Source organism: Poecile atricapillus, chromosome 20 (assembly GCF_030490865.1).
Source record: "Poecile atricapillus isolate bPoeAtr1 chromosome 20, bPoeAtr1.hap1, whole genome shotgun sequence".
NCBI classification, from domain to species: domain Eukaryota; kingdom Metazoa; phylum Chordata; class Aves; order Passeriformes; family Paridae; genus Poecile; species Poecile atricapillus.
The window spans coordinates 6,986,488-7,004,205 of NC_081268.1; the positions used below are offsets into that span (position 1 = coordinate 6,986,488).

At 38.9% G+C, this 17,718-nt stretch overlaps 1 protein-coding gene across 1 annotated transcript in view; it reads left to right on the forward strand.

Annotated features, from left to right (window-relative positions):
* Positions 1–17,718, forward strand: part of CDK5RAP2 (CDK5 regulatory subunit associated protein 2) — a 70,626-nt gene that overhangs the window by 9,819 nt on the left and 43,089 nt on the right. Inside the window, exons 8-15 of the mRNA XM_058853591.1 lie at positions 262–424; positions 1,727–1,780; positions 2,182–2,301; positions 2,892–2,984; positions 4,279–4,497; positions 9,881–10,051; positions 10,730–10,903; positions 15,639–15,736. Of these exons, the coding sequence (XP_058709574.1) occupies positions 262–424; positions 1,727–1,780; positions 2,182–2,301; positions 2,892–2,984; positions 4,279–4,497; positions 9,881–10,051; positions 10,730–10,903; positions 15,639–15,736 (1,092 nt within the window). The remainder of the gene's footprint in view (positions 1–261; positions 425–1,726; positions 1,781–2,181; positions 2,302–2,891; positions 2,985–4,278; positions 4,498–9,880; positions 10,052–10,729; positions 10,904–15,638; positions 15,737–17,718) is intronic.

Here is a 17,718-nt window from a genome sequence, read left to right on the forward strand (position 1 = left end):
GTGAGTAAAATATTGAAGTTGATGTTTGAAGTGGTATTGGAGGAAAATAAGAATGAGCACTTTGCAGATAGCTCAACCCCGTTTGCTTATGTTAAAGTTACAGCACTTTTTCAGGTTTTTCAGGGTTATGAAAGTCCTTCCTTAAGTTCTGTAAGTGTCTTGAGTCTTCACTTAGGAGAGTTGTCTGCAAGATTTGCTGCAATGGCTGGGGAATTGGTGATAGATGGTGCAAGATTAATACTTAAAATCTTGTGATTTTAGACTTATAGAGCAACTGAATCTGTCACTGAAAAGTAAAGAAGCTCTAATTCAACATCTTGAAAAGGAAAAGTCTCAAAGTGGATCTTCTGACGGGAACTTGCCAGCAGAAAAAATCAGAGAACTTACCATTGCTTTGAGGCGTGAGAAGGATAGTGAGATAGAGGTGAGGAAACTACCTGCTGAGTTGTTTTTATAAATCTCATGCCTGGGCTAGGATTTTAAAGGTTTTGTGCATGACACTATGTGACTGACATCAGCCAATTTTAAAAAATATTATTTCCTCCTCCGTTTTCCAGTTCTTTTACTGCTCATGGGTTATATTGTGGCTTGGTGGGCAATATCCTTATTTATCCATTCCTTCAGTGAGAGGTTGTGTTTCCCACTGACTTGCTGCCTGTGGAATAGATACAGTGCAATTCCTTTACAGAAGGATATATTAGAGAAATCCTAGATATTAATAGATCCCTCACTGGATGACATAACTGCTATAAAAGTTAAGAATGTGACTTGAGAATTCATTCTTGGGAAGTGTCTGTGCTGTTATGGTCTGAAAAAAAAGCTGTGGTAAGGGAGGTAGGCATAAAAACACCATGAAATAAAGTGCAAATTTACCCTTTAGCTTACAAAATGTACAAGAATCAGTCTTTTATTTCACTTGGCTCCTGAATAGGAGGACAGAGATCCTGAAAGCTGGAGTGTAGAAACAGGTCCTGAGGCTTGTTGTCTTTTTTTTTTTTTTTCCCTATTGGTTATTCAAAGACAAAATTAAAGCTGGCAGAATTAAGAAAGTTAATTATGGAGGGTGTCAGGCATCTGAGAATTTTTCTTCCCTTTTGTTTTATAACTTAATATTGCTCAGCTCAGTACAGACACACTTCTTTTGCCTATGTCAATAATCTTTTATGATTGGATTGATTAGAGGTGGTAAAAGTTTTCAGTTCTGGGTGGTCTTGCAATTAAATCAGTCTGTGCCAGGAAAAATCACCCTGATTTCACAAGAATATTTGTGTGTCAAGGTGAAAACAGCATCATCTTTAATCATTTCACAGGAGGTGGACAGAGTGCATATGATCATCTGGGGTGCAGCATTGGAGAAAAAATCTGATGAATATCTTTGCACAACTCTGGTTTTATGTATGATTACTTTTTTAGAACAAATAATTCTGTAACCTCCCCAGGGAAAAGTGCTAATTAAAATCTCTCTTGATAAAAGCATCTTGCTGACAATGATAAATGTCACATAAAAATGCACCTCTATTAACTCAGCAAGTACAGTTGTTCTGTCTCATGGAAGAACCATATTTTGAGGGTTTTTGTTCTATTTTCTTTTTTTTTTTTCCTTCTTAATTTGGATTGGTTTATTTCGTGTCCAGGGTTTTTAAACTCATTTTGCTTCACTTTAATGCTTAATGAATGTATTTGTGTTGAGAATGAATTGACCATAACAACTGTTTTGTTCTTGTAGGCTCTTAGAATGGAACTTAAAAATGAGAGAAATTCCTTTGAAAAAAAAATTCAGGTAAGTTCCAGTTTTGCTTCTGTTTCCTTGACCCCTTACAGGGTGTGCTGGGCTCCCTCTGTTATCCTTAGGCACAGGAGACCTTGAATCCAAGGGAAGCAGAGCAGGTCATCTGTTAAATTCTCTTTATATGGGATGACAGGAAGACCCCTCCTGTTTTTGAAGCAATTTTCAGTAAAGCTGATAGACACACTCATCAAATATTGAAGCTGATGCTCGTGGCCTGCCCCCTTATACAATATTCGAGGCACATCTTTAAGATGCTGCCTCTCATTTTGGGGACTGTATTTTATGTTGGCAATCTGAGTAATAAGCTCGAAGAACTCTGAGGGAATGTATTTATTAATGTGCAGTTACAGTATCTCTTAGTGGGAAGTTAATGCAACTTTCACATAATCTAGTCACTCCAAGAAGAGCTACAAGAGAGAGAAAATGAGCTTGCTGTTGAAAAGAAGAATGGTTTGAAAAGGGACAAAACTATCCAAGGACTAACTGTTGCCTTAAAAGCAAAGGAAAAAGAGGTAAAGGTGATTGTGAGCTTGCTGGTTTGTTGAAGTACCATGGAGGGAGGTGTTGTGTGTGTGGCAGTGTCTGATCTCACTGTAGCCATGAGGAGGCTTAGAGTGGGTCCCTGTCACTGCTGTCACCTCTCTAAGCAGTTCTGCTTGTCTGCAGTTTGGGCTCTTGGACTGGAGGAGAGAGGAGAAAGTATCAGTTAAATATCTTCCTCCCTTAAGATCTTGAAAGAAAAATGTTTTCAGTTGCATACTGATTTTTATCAGCTCTGAGCACCACTTAGAAGATCCAAGGTGTATTTTATGTTGTTGAGTAAGTGGAGCTGTCAAAGGCAGCTAAAATGAGAGAGGTCAACATCAGCTGAAATTCAGATTGTGTGGAAGAGTGGGAAATACTTCAGTTGAGTGATAGGCAGTCTAGTGAGTGTATAAGAGCAAGAATTTCTTTATATAAGATTTACTGTGATGCATTTGGTGTTCTTGAAAGTGTTTTGTGTAGTTGGATGAACATTTAATGATATGGGGTAGAAATTACTGCATCACCATCCCTTGGAAATAACTCTTCCTACATTGTATTCATTTTACTTTATTTAAAGAATGAGGAGCTGGGTTCTGAAATTGAAGAGTTAAATGCTTCATTGGCTAAGGCAAGAGAAGCAACTCACAAGGCACATGTCCAAAAATTCAAGGTGAGAACAAGCAATTTGTTGTGATTTCCCCCATTCCTACTCCTCCCTTCTCTAATTCCTTACAGCAGGCAGTACTTGCTATTGAAAACAGAGGAATAGAAATTAGTTTAAAATGTTGTTTGAAAATTATTAATTTTTACTTACTTTGAAAAAATGTCACAAATCAAATTATTTGAAAAATAGAACATTAAAATGTCACATAACTTACCTTGTTTCTCCTTCTTGTTTTTTTGTTGTTTTTTTTTTTTTGAATCTAAACCAACTGAGAATATTTGAGGGAGAAACATTTAATATCAGAATAAGTTAAAAATAAAGACAAAAGTTTCTTGAGCTTTTTTTTTTTTTTCCCAAAAGTATGGAGCCAGCACAAGGCTTCCTATTAGCAGAGTTGAACTGGGTGTGAGACACCTGCTTGGATTTATTTATATAATAAATGTGAAACCACTATTTATAAAACAGTGCAACGTTATTTGTGAAAATGTGATTTAGTAATGCTTTTTGTGTGTGTGTGTGAAGCAGAAAAGGGACTTAATGATTTCTGAGACTTTTTAAAAGTTCTAAATTGAAGAAGTGTTCAACTGATTCCTCCTGTCCACAGAGTCCAGAGTGCCGAGCAAGTCCTTCTCCTCAGGACTCTGCTCCTTAGCCACAGCCTTGAGTTGAAGGCAGTTCTCTGTGAGTAAATGGTGCTGCAGAGCTCCTGACACCTCTGCTCTCAGCTCCAGGGCCTGTGCCAAGGGGAAAGGTGGAGTCACCATCCCTGGAAGTGTTCCAAAAGTGTGCAGCTGTGGCACTTGAGGATATGGGTTGGTGGTGAACACGGTGCTGGGGCTGGGTTGGCAGCTGGACTGCATCTTAAAGGTCTTTTCCAACCTTAATTCTGTGATTCCATGAAAGACTCAGTAACTTCCAGCCCTAGCCCAGATTAAAACTCTCTAAAAGTAAAGTTTAATGTAATTAAAGCTTTGTGAATCAATAATCCTGCCATGACCTTGTTTGCACTGTGGACTCCTTTGCACATCAATCTTTCTCTCATTCTTTGCTACCTCAGACTTCCTTGGCCTGCACTGGATGTCATGGAAAGTTTTGTTACATCAGTAAAGTAGCGTTAAATCACTAAAAATGGTTACACTTTCCTTGTTTTGTCATTTCACTGTTTCCTCGCGCCCCAATTCTGAAACACTGGGCAGGAGGGGCTGGATTATGGCAGTGGGAGTAAAGACTCCCAAAAAAGTAAAGAGTAAAGGCTCTACAAAACTCCCTTCTGGAGCCTGAATGTTGTTTTGTGTTTCAGGGGGCTGCAGATTATCAGGCTCTGCTGATGGAAAAGGAGACCCTGCTGGCAGAGCTGCGCTCAGAGAACCTTACAAAGGACGCTGAGAATCGCAGGCTACAAAGGATAATTAAAGTTACTGGTCAAGAACTGAGTGATCTGAATTTGGAAAGAGAGAAAATGGAGAAGGAGCTGGATGAGGCACAACTGCAGAAGAGCAGAAGTGACAAAACCATTAATGTTATTATCACGTTTTTGCTTTATTTCCTAAAGTCTAGAAATAATTCGGTGCTTTAGCAAGTCCTTTTCTAACAAAATTGGGTTTTTAATTTAAGTAACTTCTGGGAAGGAAATGCCTGGCACTGTTTAATGCTGTGTATGAAGATTCAGGAAAATTCTGGCACATAATCTGCACAGAATAATATTTTAAATATAATTTTGATAGTTAGGTACTAGGGAAAAAAAATTGACCTTTAAAAGTGGTAAATGGTTACTGTTGATTTCAGTTTTTCTTATGGGAGAATCTGAACATGCATAATGATATATGTTTACATTTCTGCCATATTTTTCTTGTTGCATGTCTGTAGATTATCTTAGATTTCACTACTTAAACTTTCTTCTAATTGTGACCTGGAGCCAAACCTCAGCCTGCTCTCTGCTCTCTTAGCAGGGTCACTGTAAAGGCTGTATATTAAATAACTTCTGCTTGTAAAAGACCCAAAACACAGCATTAATTGATCACTGTTTAACATAAAAATGAGGTGCTGTTCATTAATTCTGCTGCTTCATGGTCTCTTGAGGGTTTTTACCTTGCTGTGGTCATTCAGATAAGCTTTCCTGCTCCCAGCACTCACAGATGATGCAACAAAATGAATGACCAGGTTTTTCCTTTTTTTCCTTTAAAAAAGGATGCACCTTCTGCTGAGGCTTTGACACAAAATGCTTCTCACCTGAATGCTTTGTCATGTGGATTTTGCTAATGTCTTCCCACCATTGCTTCCATGAGGGCAGCATTTGCATAATGAGGAGAGACCTGCTTGCATCCAGAGTCTGATCCTCCTCAGTTAGGGATTAGTCTCCTGCTATATTAAATTACATAAAAGATTTAATGAGCATGTCTTTATTCACTAGATGTTTTGGTTCCATTATTAAATAAGGACCTTAATAAAGCAGGGAGATGTGGAAATCGCTGCTCTTGCACTATTCCTTAAAACCAGCAGAGGGGTCTCTTTACCTACAAATAAATTAAGTTCCTCTCCCCCCTCCTACTCCAAATTTAACGCATTTTTGTTTGATTGTCAACTGTGGTTTGGCTGCCGTCACAAAATCTCTATCTTTGGTGTGCTTTGAGATTTCTTCAGGGTGTTGAGGTTAAGGAGAGTGAGAACAGATCGCTGCTGTCAGTGAACAGCCACAAAGAACATTTATTGATTTGAAGTATTTTATATTTAACTGTCTTCTCTATTCAGATTTTTTTTCATCTTTCAGGGCAGCTAGAATATAACTGTACAGGAAAGACAGGAAAAATAGGACTGAGTAGGGAGTTGCCAGGGATTTGAAGTTAGCTGGATTACAGAAGCCCTATTTGACTCCATTATGTCCAAGTTTTTCATGTAAATGATGAGCTCCTTGGGAAAAAGCATTCCTGCCAAAAGATGAGCAGTCTTATAAAAATTATATCCCTAACCTATTTCCTACTCCTTGCAGAACAGCTGCTTCAATTTCAGAGCTGCAAGTACATTGGATAGAGCCACATTGCCTGTGAAGTGTTGCCCATTAAGTAGTAGATATGTGGGAGTTAGACAATATGCTGTGAGATTTTGCTCTCTGACAAATAGGAAGCTGCTTCGGTGATCTGCTGCAAACTTTTTATGAGACAGCCTTAAAAACTCAGTTCTATTTATGCTCCAAGATGCCTATTTATCAATATTTCTATTTTGTTAGAATAAAGTTAGCAAAAAAGTGTATAAACTGTAGTAAATGCCCTCGATAGCTGTAATGAATTGCTGCCCTAGCTCTTCACTCATTCACAGGGAAATTTGCAGTGACTTTCCATATGCTGTAATTGGTGTAATGCTAACTTTTCCATATATTCATTAAAAAAAAACCCAAACACCCCAAAAAACAACCTCCCTAAAATGTATTTCTTGGCCTACTATAAATCCAGTTTGCCTGGACATGAATTGGGCATTACTGTCCTGGAAAGGAAGAAGGTGAAACTAAATCAAACAAGATTGTTACACGTGAGCTGATCATCCAGTTCATAGCCTTTGCCCAGGATTAGGAGTTTCCTGGATTAGTGGGTTTAGATGTTATTGAACCATGCTCCTGCCTTAGGGTGGGCAACTTTAAAAGGTATCTGAAAGAGCTTTTAAAAGCTCTTTGAGTTCTGTACTTTCCAAAAGATGTCGTTAAGCATCACTGTCAAGATGCTATTAAACATCACTTAAAGCTCTTTGAACAAGAAACTTTGGAGTTTTATTTTTACACACTCTTGGTGAGGAATAAACATCTTGTCCTTGATGTTGTTCATGGCTATCATGTTACTGTGCCTGTAATAGGGATGGAGTGCTTCTTCCTTGAGAAGTTTGTTCACATTTACATGATTAAACACTTCATATATCCATTCTCTCTCCAGGCCTAAATGTAGAGTTAACGTGTATTTACTAGATATTCATATTTGATCAGTTGGTTGGGGAAATGCAGAATAACTCATTAGGCAGAATTTATTATTTAGTCTTCCTACCTGTAGTTTAGCCTGAGAGGAAGGTTTTGGAGCTTCACAACTTAATTATTCACCAAACTGGTTTTCATCTGACAAGGAGGGGGAGGCATCTGCTCCAGTCTTCTATATTACAATGGTTCACGTTCATTTTTCTTAGTTCAGCTATCATTAATCATAGGAAAGTCTCTTGGGGAAAAGGTTGGCAGAGAGAATTGCAAAGTTTATGCTCTGAGAGCTGTAGGTACTATATTACCCTTGCAAGTCAATGTATAGAAACCAATAGATTTTCTCCCAGACAATTTGAGTGGTCAATGAGTTCAAGCAACCTGCTACAGTGATGGATAGTTTGGTGTGTTACAGAATTCCAGCTCATGCAAAAAAGGTAATTTTCAGTCTCACCTTTAGCTTGCCTTGGGAAGGATTCAGAGAGTTCTGGGGGCAGAAATAGTAGAGGCAAAGTCATGTGCAAATTGCAAATCTCACATGGGCTGTTTTACTTTTTCCACAATTGCATCCCTTGTCAGCCCAGCTCTTTCCATAAACCTGGCCATTACAGTTTTGCTGTTTTAAGGCAGAAACCTGGTTTCTGCACCTGGCAGGTGCTGTGCAGCAGGAGGACTGAGATAACAGGTGCAGTACAGTTGTTCCAGCAGCATCTTTCTAACTCTGCACATCTGTCATCTTTACGCTGCTCATGGTTTTCATGAGGAGTCACAGTGTTGGTCACTCGAAGTTGCAGGCCAGATGAAAAGCCCTCTGAAATTTAATTACAGGTGATGTGTCAGTTAAAGCCTCTCAGTAATGTGACAGTATAAAAATAACATTAAAAAAAGCCAAGGAGTGACCTTTGCAGCACAGGGAATGTGATAACACTGCTGTTGATCCTCTGCTTCCAATTCCAGTGCTGTGTGGGAATAGGCTTAACCTGACCCACTTGAAGAGCTGCACAACTTGGAGCCAAAAGCCTTTGCAATTATCAGAGCTTGCACTACTTCCCACTGCAGTTTGTATTTATAGGCAGCAGTTAGGGAAAAACAGGAACATATTGGAGAGTTTGGGTATCTAGACAAAACTTGGACCTGATTCTGCTGTTCTTCAGTTTTCTCAGTCAAGCAAGTAGTTCTTTTGCTCCTGAAAAAAAATAGCTCTAGAACTGAAGGTCGGGGCGGAGTCATTCTTTGAATAACATTTGAGGGGGTTTTGGGAGCTGTTAGGTGTTTCTTAGCTGGATCCTAGGGATGGAACTAAAATGAAGAAAGTAAACCAAAAGGCTTTGTAAATGATATTTTGCATTTAATGTGCAAAATAAACAGAAATAAAAGACTGAAGTAATAAAGTGATGTTAAGGATATGATGTGAACCTGCATGAAGGAAGGTAATTAAGTCAAGAAAAGGACATAAAACAGTTTGTAAAGAGACTGCAATTAAAATGTCACTCATGCTATTTCTTTGGACTTAGAATAAGAAACAACTATTACATTTTGAATCCCAGTGGAGTTAAAAGTAAAATTTTTAAGTGATTACCATATGTACAAATTATTTAAAGGGCTTATGCTATTTCACAAATGGGGAATAATTAGAAAACATTTATTTGAAGATGTAGGCTGTGTTACCTGGTTCGTTGGGTTTGAACAGAAGTTTAGGTAGTATAAAGTCTCCTGTAAGTTTTAATTGTTTAATTTTAGGCAACAGCTCCTGTGTTACAAGTTTTTACCTCTTTTTTCCACACAATTTGTGCAGTAGAGGTGGAGGAGAAGTTTATAAGATGAGGCTGGTGAATATGCAAGCTTTGCCCCCTTCAGCTGACTGAAGTGTTGAAACTTCCCAACAAAGCAGCAAAAATGTTGGAAGTGACACAAAACAAGTGGTGGTGGGAGAGAAGGTGGAAGGACAGAGAAGCCACATTGGAAATTTTTCTACTGCCTTGAGCTCTTAAACATTTTCCACTCTTAACTGTGAGCTGACTATAAATTCCATGCTAATAATCTCATATATTCACACAAATTAGTGATTGTCCTGTTCCTAGCAGAGTGAAAGGAATAGGAATTGTTTGATGTTACTTCTCAGAACCCAAGGCTTTGTCAGGGGGCCAGATTTTGAAGCCCCACAGAGAACTATGTTTTAGAGGTGGATTTTCAGCTGGAGCAGGGCAGGATCTGTAGGGTTGTGGCTGTGGTGCAGCCCAGGAGCTGCTGCTCTTCCATGGCAACATTCCATGTTGGATCTATCAGATCTCAGAGTCCTTGGGAATTGCTGCAGTGTAGAAGCTGTTGAAAGAGATTGGTTTAGGAGCAGAATGGACAGGGAGCACACATTTCTCTGATGGGAAGCTAAGATGTGGAGGTAATGCAGCTAATCTTGGAGCTGCAGGAAGTAATTAGCAGAGCCAGAGTCAAGATCAAGTTCTGTTCATCCCTTCTGATCATGAGGCTGACCTGGTTGGTCATTTGGAGTTTGTGTTCTTGTCAAAAGAAAAAATGTTTTAACATTTCTGACCTTTGTTTGATTCCAAAGTAACCAGTGTGCAACAGTTTTTATGGTGTGATGAGAAAAAAGGCAAATGACAAACTGAATCACCTGTAAGCAATTTTCTCCTATTCCTAGCCAGGGAGTAAATTGACTCAGAAGTGAATGTTCATTTTGACAACTTCTATGTGCATAATATTCCCAACAGCCTTGGAGTCCAGCCATTCTGTATGAAAAGCATTTAAACAACAACCTAGATTTTTGGAAGAAAATACTGACATCTTATCTGAAAGTTGTTGTTTTTCTTTAATTGTATTCATTGATGCCAAGAGAAAGCAGCTTCAGTACGTTCTTCAGTGATAGTGTGGGTTGTTAGTCTTAAACTTTCTTTAAAATTGATTTGCTGCATATTCAGTTTCATTTGTTTTGTAGGACCTTAGAAATCAACTAGAGAAATTACATGGTGAAATGACTGAGAAAGAAAAAGCAGTTGAACACCATTACAATATTCTTTTGAGTGAAAGCAATCAGAAGCTGCAGAGCCAAGAACTTGTTATAAGGCAGCTGACAGACAGTGTCAATCACAAGGATCTGCTGCTTAAGGTAGGTAGACTTACTCTGAAATCAAAAATGGAACGTTATCATTTGATTTTGTATGGGGAATTATTACAAAATCACGTTTGTATTTGGAGTTATTGTTGATTTTGATGATAATCCTTCACTTCTCATAATACTGTATTTGCAGAACAGACCTGTAATTACAGAGTGTGTGGCATTCACCAGGATTTCATGTTAGGATTTTGTGAAGCGTGTGGACAGAGGGGGGAGAAAGCTTTACTAATACTTATGTAGGATTGTCACTGTTGTAAAAGCTCTGAAGTGCTCATGATTTTCAGCTTATTGTGCAGAAAGTGGAAGCTGAGGAATAGGTACAAGTAGTGAAATGTTTTATCTTTTTTTCTGGGAATGGGAACAGGCCTCTGCTCAGTGTTCACACAGAGTAAAAGAAGTAGTGATGGTATTCACCAGCAGTGCAGAGTCAGAGTTAAGGTTGCTTTGGAGACAAAGGTGCATGCCTTGACTTCATTTTTTAATACTGAAAAGGTTTTGTAGGTGGGAAAGCTTCTGTGTATCTTCTGCTGTCTTAAATTGAGCTCTTTTTACAAGGTGTAGAACATGTTCAGGTCATCCTTGGATATGCTCCTGAATTTTGTTAGATTTTGTATTTTGCAGGTTAAAATTAGAGTAAATAATGTGAAACTGTCTGTCTTGTTTTGTTAGAGGCTTGATGGAACAGTCAAAGAAAAGGATGCAGAGCTGGAGGAGCTCCAGAATAAGTGCAAGAACCTTCTAAGAGCTAATGAAGAACTTGAACTGAAAAATGAGGGCTTAGTAAAGGAGAAATGTGCTGCACAGACTCAACAGTCAATTATCAAGATAGTCAGAGAGCTGGAGGTGAGTTTTGCATAAGTGTTCATTTGCAGGTGAGTACCTGACTTCAGATTGAAGAGAATTTTGACTTTGGCTTCAGAGCTGTGACCTGGTACACATTCACCATGTCTTGTGCTGTGATGAATTTATATGGCATCACTAATTTCCCTACTTTGAGAAAACGTCAAAGATGTTTTTCCTCCACAAAGAGGCAGAGGTTTTTTTGGTGGTTAGGGCAGACATAATTCACTGAGTGGGAGGATATCTGCATTTCTGCAGAGAAGAGTCTATGTACTTTGGGTAGATAAGGGGAAAGGTTGCACAGAGCTGGTGACCACAGGAGATAAATAGAATGTGAGGATAAATACAGGTAGGAGTGAAAATATGTCCAGGGCAAGAAGAAAATTGCTTTAAAGCAAATAAGAACTTTATATATATATAGATATATATATGTTAAAAAAGAATGAGCAATATATGCCCATTATTTTATCTGATGCCATGAATTGAAGACTTGTACTTGAAGTGAGAGGTCAGAATTCAAAATTTTAGTTTTAGAAGTACTTTCTTCTCTTTTTACCCTCCATTCTGTTCTAGCATAAAGAAATCAGGTACTGTTAGATTTTTGAATCACTGTCTGACTCCATCAGTGCATCATGGTGTACAGATTATTGAACAAATAAGCTGCTTTTGAAGGCACATTTCTTGTCTCTTTTTGTGTTGTTTGCAGCCTGGTGTGTCAAGGTTTCTAAAAGCATCAGGCAAAGTAAAAATAATTAGACTGGTACACGGTAATGGTGGAAAAAGCTTTTTCATTTCTTTAGTAATGTGTCAGTCATTAATGAGGCTTTCTCAAGGAGGTTCAAAATAAAGGGAGCCAATGGCAAAGGAGCCTTAAGTGCAGTGTTTTGGGTCACAGTCTGAGCGTGGTGGTGAGATGATGGCTGTGATGGGCACTATAATTAACCACAGGAGAGACAAGACCATGTGCAGTCCTGGTGGTGTGACCAGCCCAGAGAAAAGCAGCTGCAGCCCTGCTTTATCCTGGGTTTATCCCAGGATATGTGAGATAGGAGAGAAAATGGTCTGGGAAGGGCCAGGGGAGAGATTCCACTTCTGCACAACAAACTGCAGTGCATGCACGTAACTTCTGTCACAAGGGGACTGGGGATGGCAAATGAGAGGGAATTAATGGAAATCAAACACTGACTTGGCTGTGTAGCCCTCACTGGGTTCAGGTGGATAACCAGGGCAGGAGCAGTGGCAGCAGTGCACGGTAATCACCCAGACCCACCTCTAATCACAGCCCATTCTGTGCTGCTGGTGCACTGAGTGACTGAACAATAGCTAATCACAGCCCATTGTCCTCTCAGCTCAACCTCTGTGTCACCTATCTCCTGTAAGGACCCACTCTGGCATATTAATCATCAGTTTTTGGACACAGATTATCCGGAGCTCTGCTCTCATTGGCTGCCTCTCATTGGCACTCTTGGGTGGCTTTGTGGTGCTGCACCGACTCTCAACAAACCCACAGCTGGATCCTCCCCACCAGAGGAGACAGAAACCAGGCTCTTCAGCCTCACTGATCTTTTCAAGTTGAAAAAATTGATTGGAGAGATACAGAACTTTTCTCTCTTTCAGCATATCTTTGTACTTTATTTTAATGTAATGATAAATTTTAAAGCAACCAACACCCAAAAAGCTCTGCTGGATGCCTTGGCCAGGAAAGATAAATTTTAAGTTCTAATTTTGGTGTCAGGATTTTCGAGCCACTGTCATGGTCTAGAGAGAGTGAGCAAGGACATTGATAATTAGGGGAGTCTGGGAACTTCTGACTCTGGTATCTCTGAAGTCTCATATTAAATGTGTTATACAGACAAGGAATTTAGAAGTTAGAAGAAATTCTAGTGATGGATGCATGCATGGATCAGTGAGGAGGTATAGCTAATATCCTTCTCTCAGTCATTTGTCCTTTAACCCTCAGAGATTTTGAAATGATCCTGAGGGTTGTTGGAAGCACGAGAACATTCAGTGAGGCAGCTGGATATTCTTGTGACATTGCCAATAAGTTATTTATTGTGGAGGTATAAACCTTTTTCTTTCATTGCTTACAATCTAAGGAACCTTTAATGAAAATAAGTTATGTTTTCCACTACTGCTGCTTAGCAATAGTATTTCAGACTCAAATATAGACTTTAACGTATTAGATTGCCTCCTTTCATGGGAATATAAATCTTTCACTGCAATATGGTCCTGGATGTCTTGCAGCTATCTCCTCTAACACATTTTCCCTCACACCATGTGTCAAGAGGTTTAATGTTTCATTAACTCCCACAGCATTACAGTCTATTTAAGTTACAGAGCTGCCTTATGTTTTGTGTACCGTCGGGGAGTTGATTGAAATAATTCACTCCTACACGTTATTTAGAAATGACAGTAATAATGTACAAAAAAAAAGGGATGTTCTTGCTGCATCTTCTCATCCTTAGTATTCATGAAAGATTCTGAAAAAATCAGGAATACTTCCTCATGATTTTGCTAACCTTTACCTAGGTAGTTGAATTTAGAATTTAGTAATTTGTGTATAGCCTGTGACATTTGGAATTAAGAAACAGCTCGTGTCTGGTGTTACGCAGAAAGAGTTGGGAGGATTTCATGAGCTTACCAAGGTTTTGGTACAAATGGAGAACTCAACATGTGAATCCTAAAAGGAACAGGGGAGTGGAAGAGGTTTTGTGTGTGGCATTGCTTTGTTCATGCAGCAGCCATAGACCCTGAGCTGGGGGTGAAATTCCTTCCCTCATTTGTGCTCCCTAACTGCACAATGACATTGCTCTGCCAGGGCTTCAGAAAGAGCTTTAATTAGGAGAGAGTTGTGTAGTGTCTTCAGTAATAATTGCAAGGTTTGTGTCAGACATATGGAGCAGTTCACTAGAACTTTTAACAGACTGTGAAACAACTAAATTAAGTGAAAGGATTAATTTTTTCCTATTGCTTTCTACGTCATTGGTCAGTCATTTGTGATCACACTTTTCCAACTTAAATTTCAAGCCATGTATTTCATGTTTAATGATTGTTCTGGAAAGGCTGAGATTCCAGCACATTGATAAGACTCTTTAATTCAGGCTACAAGATGTACTTTTTAACATTTTTTTTCATGAGATTATTTTATTACAGGCCTCTGGATCACCCACCTCCATCTGTTTTTGTGTTTCTCCGTGCTCAGTCAGCAGCTTTACTGGGAGCTCCTCCACTGCTCATCTAGATAATAAATTTGATGTGAAGCTCAGGATTTTGCACTTTGATGCAGAATAGTATTTAATGTCTAAATTGCACTGGAACCTGGAAATGTCTCTTAGATGCAGCCTTTAGATGGCAGCTGGACATGGAACACGTGTCCAAAGGCAAGGCCACTTCTTCAGAGACTCTGGAGCATCAGTGGTAGAAGCTGCAGCAGGACCTGCCAGCCAGATTACCTTAACTGGAATCATCTGATCACAGCTTGATTACACTTGCAAAATATTATTTAACATATTTGCTGGCATATTGTGAAATTTACGGGTGTAAATAATTAAAAGTAAACACCGGTTGTCCTTGCTTTTGTGCTGTTTACTTTGCAGAACACTGAATTGTTCAAATTAGCAGTCTTTGCATCTTTAGGGTGAATTAACGAGATTCTGTTGTAGCTGAATTTTTTTTGCTTCCAATTTCCTCCTTAGGAATTGCAGTTGGAATAATAACAGCTGCTTAAAACTCCTGGGTGTATGTTTCTTCCTTGTTAATGATCTGTTCACTAATGATTTAGTATCTCTTAAGAGTTCCCTTAGCTCAAGTTCTCCCTTAGCTGTGGCACCTTTTTTGTTCCTCCTTTCAGTTTTCAGTCAAAATAGAAAATGGAGAGAACCAAAAATTCTTTAACAGGGGCAAAATTTGTGCCTGATATTAATACATCTAAATTTGCCATACTATTCCAGTCATTTTCTCTTTTGAAATGACTGATATCTTAGGTACTTTAACATAGTAAGTGCAAGAAAATACTCCATTAAATAGCTGCATTTTTAGCTTCCTGCTGAAAAAGTGACTGGTTGTTTTGGAGTGAAAAAAGTCTGAGGAAATTAGTGGATCCTTACTGAGAATGTACCATAAGAGTTTGTGTTTATTCTTATAATAATAATATCATCCTTTCTGTTAGCAAGGCTGCAGAAAAACCATTTTCTTTTCTTCAAACGTGTGAAACAGCAGCTTGTAGTGTGCAGAAAACTGACTTGTGGAGTGTCTGATATGTTCATCCTTTATGTGGAGCTCAATATAGTCCTTCTTGTTCAGAGATGGAACAGAATTTGCTGGATGTCCTCACCCCCCAAAAAGCCAATTTTATCCAGAACACAAAGAGAACTGTTTGTAAAATGTGTGCTTGGAGCTTTGGCTTGTTTGCTGTCCCTTCCCCTCCTCTGGAACAGCTGCCTGCCAGGTTGTTCCTGTTTGTTGGAGCTTTGGGAATGAGGATGCTTCCATTGGGGATGGGAGAAAAATGCTGAGGCACTGCTCAGGTGTGTGATTCACTCCTGGAAGGTGAAACAGCTTTTACCTCCTTCAATAAGAGCTGAATTTAAGGACAGTTCTCACATCCATGTTGGGCTTTGTTGATCCTGTTCACAAAACTGAGATTTCTGCTTTTTCACAAACGCTTCAGGACACATGAGCATAGGCATGACACTTAAAAATTACGTTGTAAGTGCAGTATATTCTTCTTTTAATTTAGGAAAATAAAGAAGCTGAATATGAGAAGCTGATCCTTGCTTTAAGGAAAGAACAGAATATTTATTCTACCCTAGTGAAGACCTTCAAGGAGTCAGATAGGTAAGTGCTTCTGTTTTGGGGGATAATCTGAACTCAAAGGACAACAGTCAGAAGTTGTGAAAAAAAATGTGCAGCTTTACTGGAGATTAGTTTGTTCTGGGCAGTTGTTTATGAGCTCTCTGTAGTAGTTTCTAAAGAGAAATATTTATATGAGTGAGTTTCTATTATCTAAATGACTTAAATGTTTCTGAAAATGTTTCTTTTTTAGATTGGACTCTCAAATGAGCTCTGTTTCCATTTAGGTACCAAAGTAAGGAGCTGGATTTTCCTTACTTAGGTCTTGTGTTTTGGCATATAGGAATAAAACCAAATTGCAGTGAACTTTTGGGCACTGGACAATTTGCCATTGTTTACTCCTAAAGTACAGATAATGCTTATCTTAAAAGTGACACAGTGAGAATTTTGATGAAAATATAAATATGCAAGATTTGGGAGAAGGTTAAACAAAACAGAATAATTGAAGTTTGCATAGTACACTTTCAGTGTAAAGCATTGAAAAGGGTGGCAGGAGCAAGTGGTTTTTAACCTTTTAAAATCAAGGAACACAATAATTTGGAAAGAAATCTGCAGCCTACTCTGTATCCTGTTATTGCTTGGCAGCTGAGGAAGGAGATGTTATCATAAAGAAAATTCTTAGTCTGTAGACAAATGAAATTTAAATGTTTTATAAAAAAATTTACTGTTATAATTGCAAATTTCTTAATGAAGTATTTAAAGCATTTGAGAGCCAGCTCCTGAAAGCAATGGCTTCCACCTGCCAGCTTTGGAGGAATGTTAATTTATATTTTGCAATTGGTTTATAGACCACTGTAGTTTGGAAAGCATAAAGAGAAGCAGCATTAGAGTAGATGAGATCTGTGTGTGAGTTAAGCACTTAGCAGCAATGCCAGCTTGTGCTTGGCCATAGCTCAGGACCTGCTTTAGCTACTAGAAAAAACACCTAGGAAAAATAATGCTAGCAGTGAGATTATGGAGATTATTCTGATTTCAAGTGAAGAGTGGGACCTGGCAGTGACTCCTGTGGTCAAGGAGAGGCGCCACATTCAGTACAGCAATGACAACAAAGCAGTGAGCCTCTGAAACTGGATTGTCTTAGAATGCCTTTCAAATAAGGGAACTCAGGCTGCAGGGGTGATCACTGGGCTTTTGCAGTGAACTTCTGTAGGATCAGGATCATTAGTCCTGCTTCCCTGATGTGGAATTTTGGAATGATGGAGCAGCCAGTGCCTGTTGTGCCACAATAGCAGAGGATGCAGAATGAGTTAGGGCTTGGAGCTGCTCTTATTCCTCCATCTCCTGGTTTTGAGGGCTGAAATGCGCTGGAAACTTCATCAACACTAGAATCCCAAACTTGTGGGGAATGGGTAAACAAGCCCTGCAGATCCACAGATGAGGAAGCTGGGTTTAATTGCCATCAGCAGTGACATGGATCTTGGGCAAACATCTGTTTTCTTCCTGACATCTTCTTTTAGGCATTATTTATTTTAAGCAACCTGGGTGGTTATTTTTCAAAATGAGCTACTGGATGTCAGCACCAAGTTATTCATTCTCTCTCCAAGAGAGGAATCAGTGCTTGTTCTTATAAAATCTTTAACTCAGGAAAAGGAGAAAATGTGCTTACTTGGCTTCTAGTCATGTGTTGGTTTGGTTTTACTCTTAATCTTTTTTTGCTGAGCATTTAAGAGAGCTCTCTCTTCAAAGAAGCTCTTGTATGAGGAAGAATTGGATAAAGCAGTATTTTCTTGTGCTGGAACCCCTGACAACAGCACACTTGTCAGGAGGCAGAATGAGAGGCTTTTCATACAGGTAGCCTTTTAATTAATGTGCATCTGCAATACTCTGTTATTCTCATGCAAGTATGATGTGCTCTGTGTTCCTGTAGAGTCTCCCATCAGGTGGATTGAAATTTTTTTAAAGATCCCTGAATTCTCTGGCATTTAGTGCAGTGGCTTGGAAATTCTGCAGCAGCTTCATTTATCTTA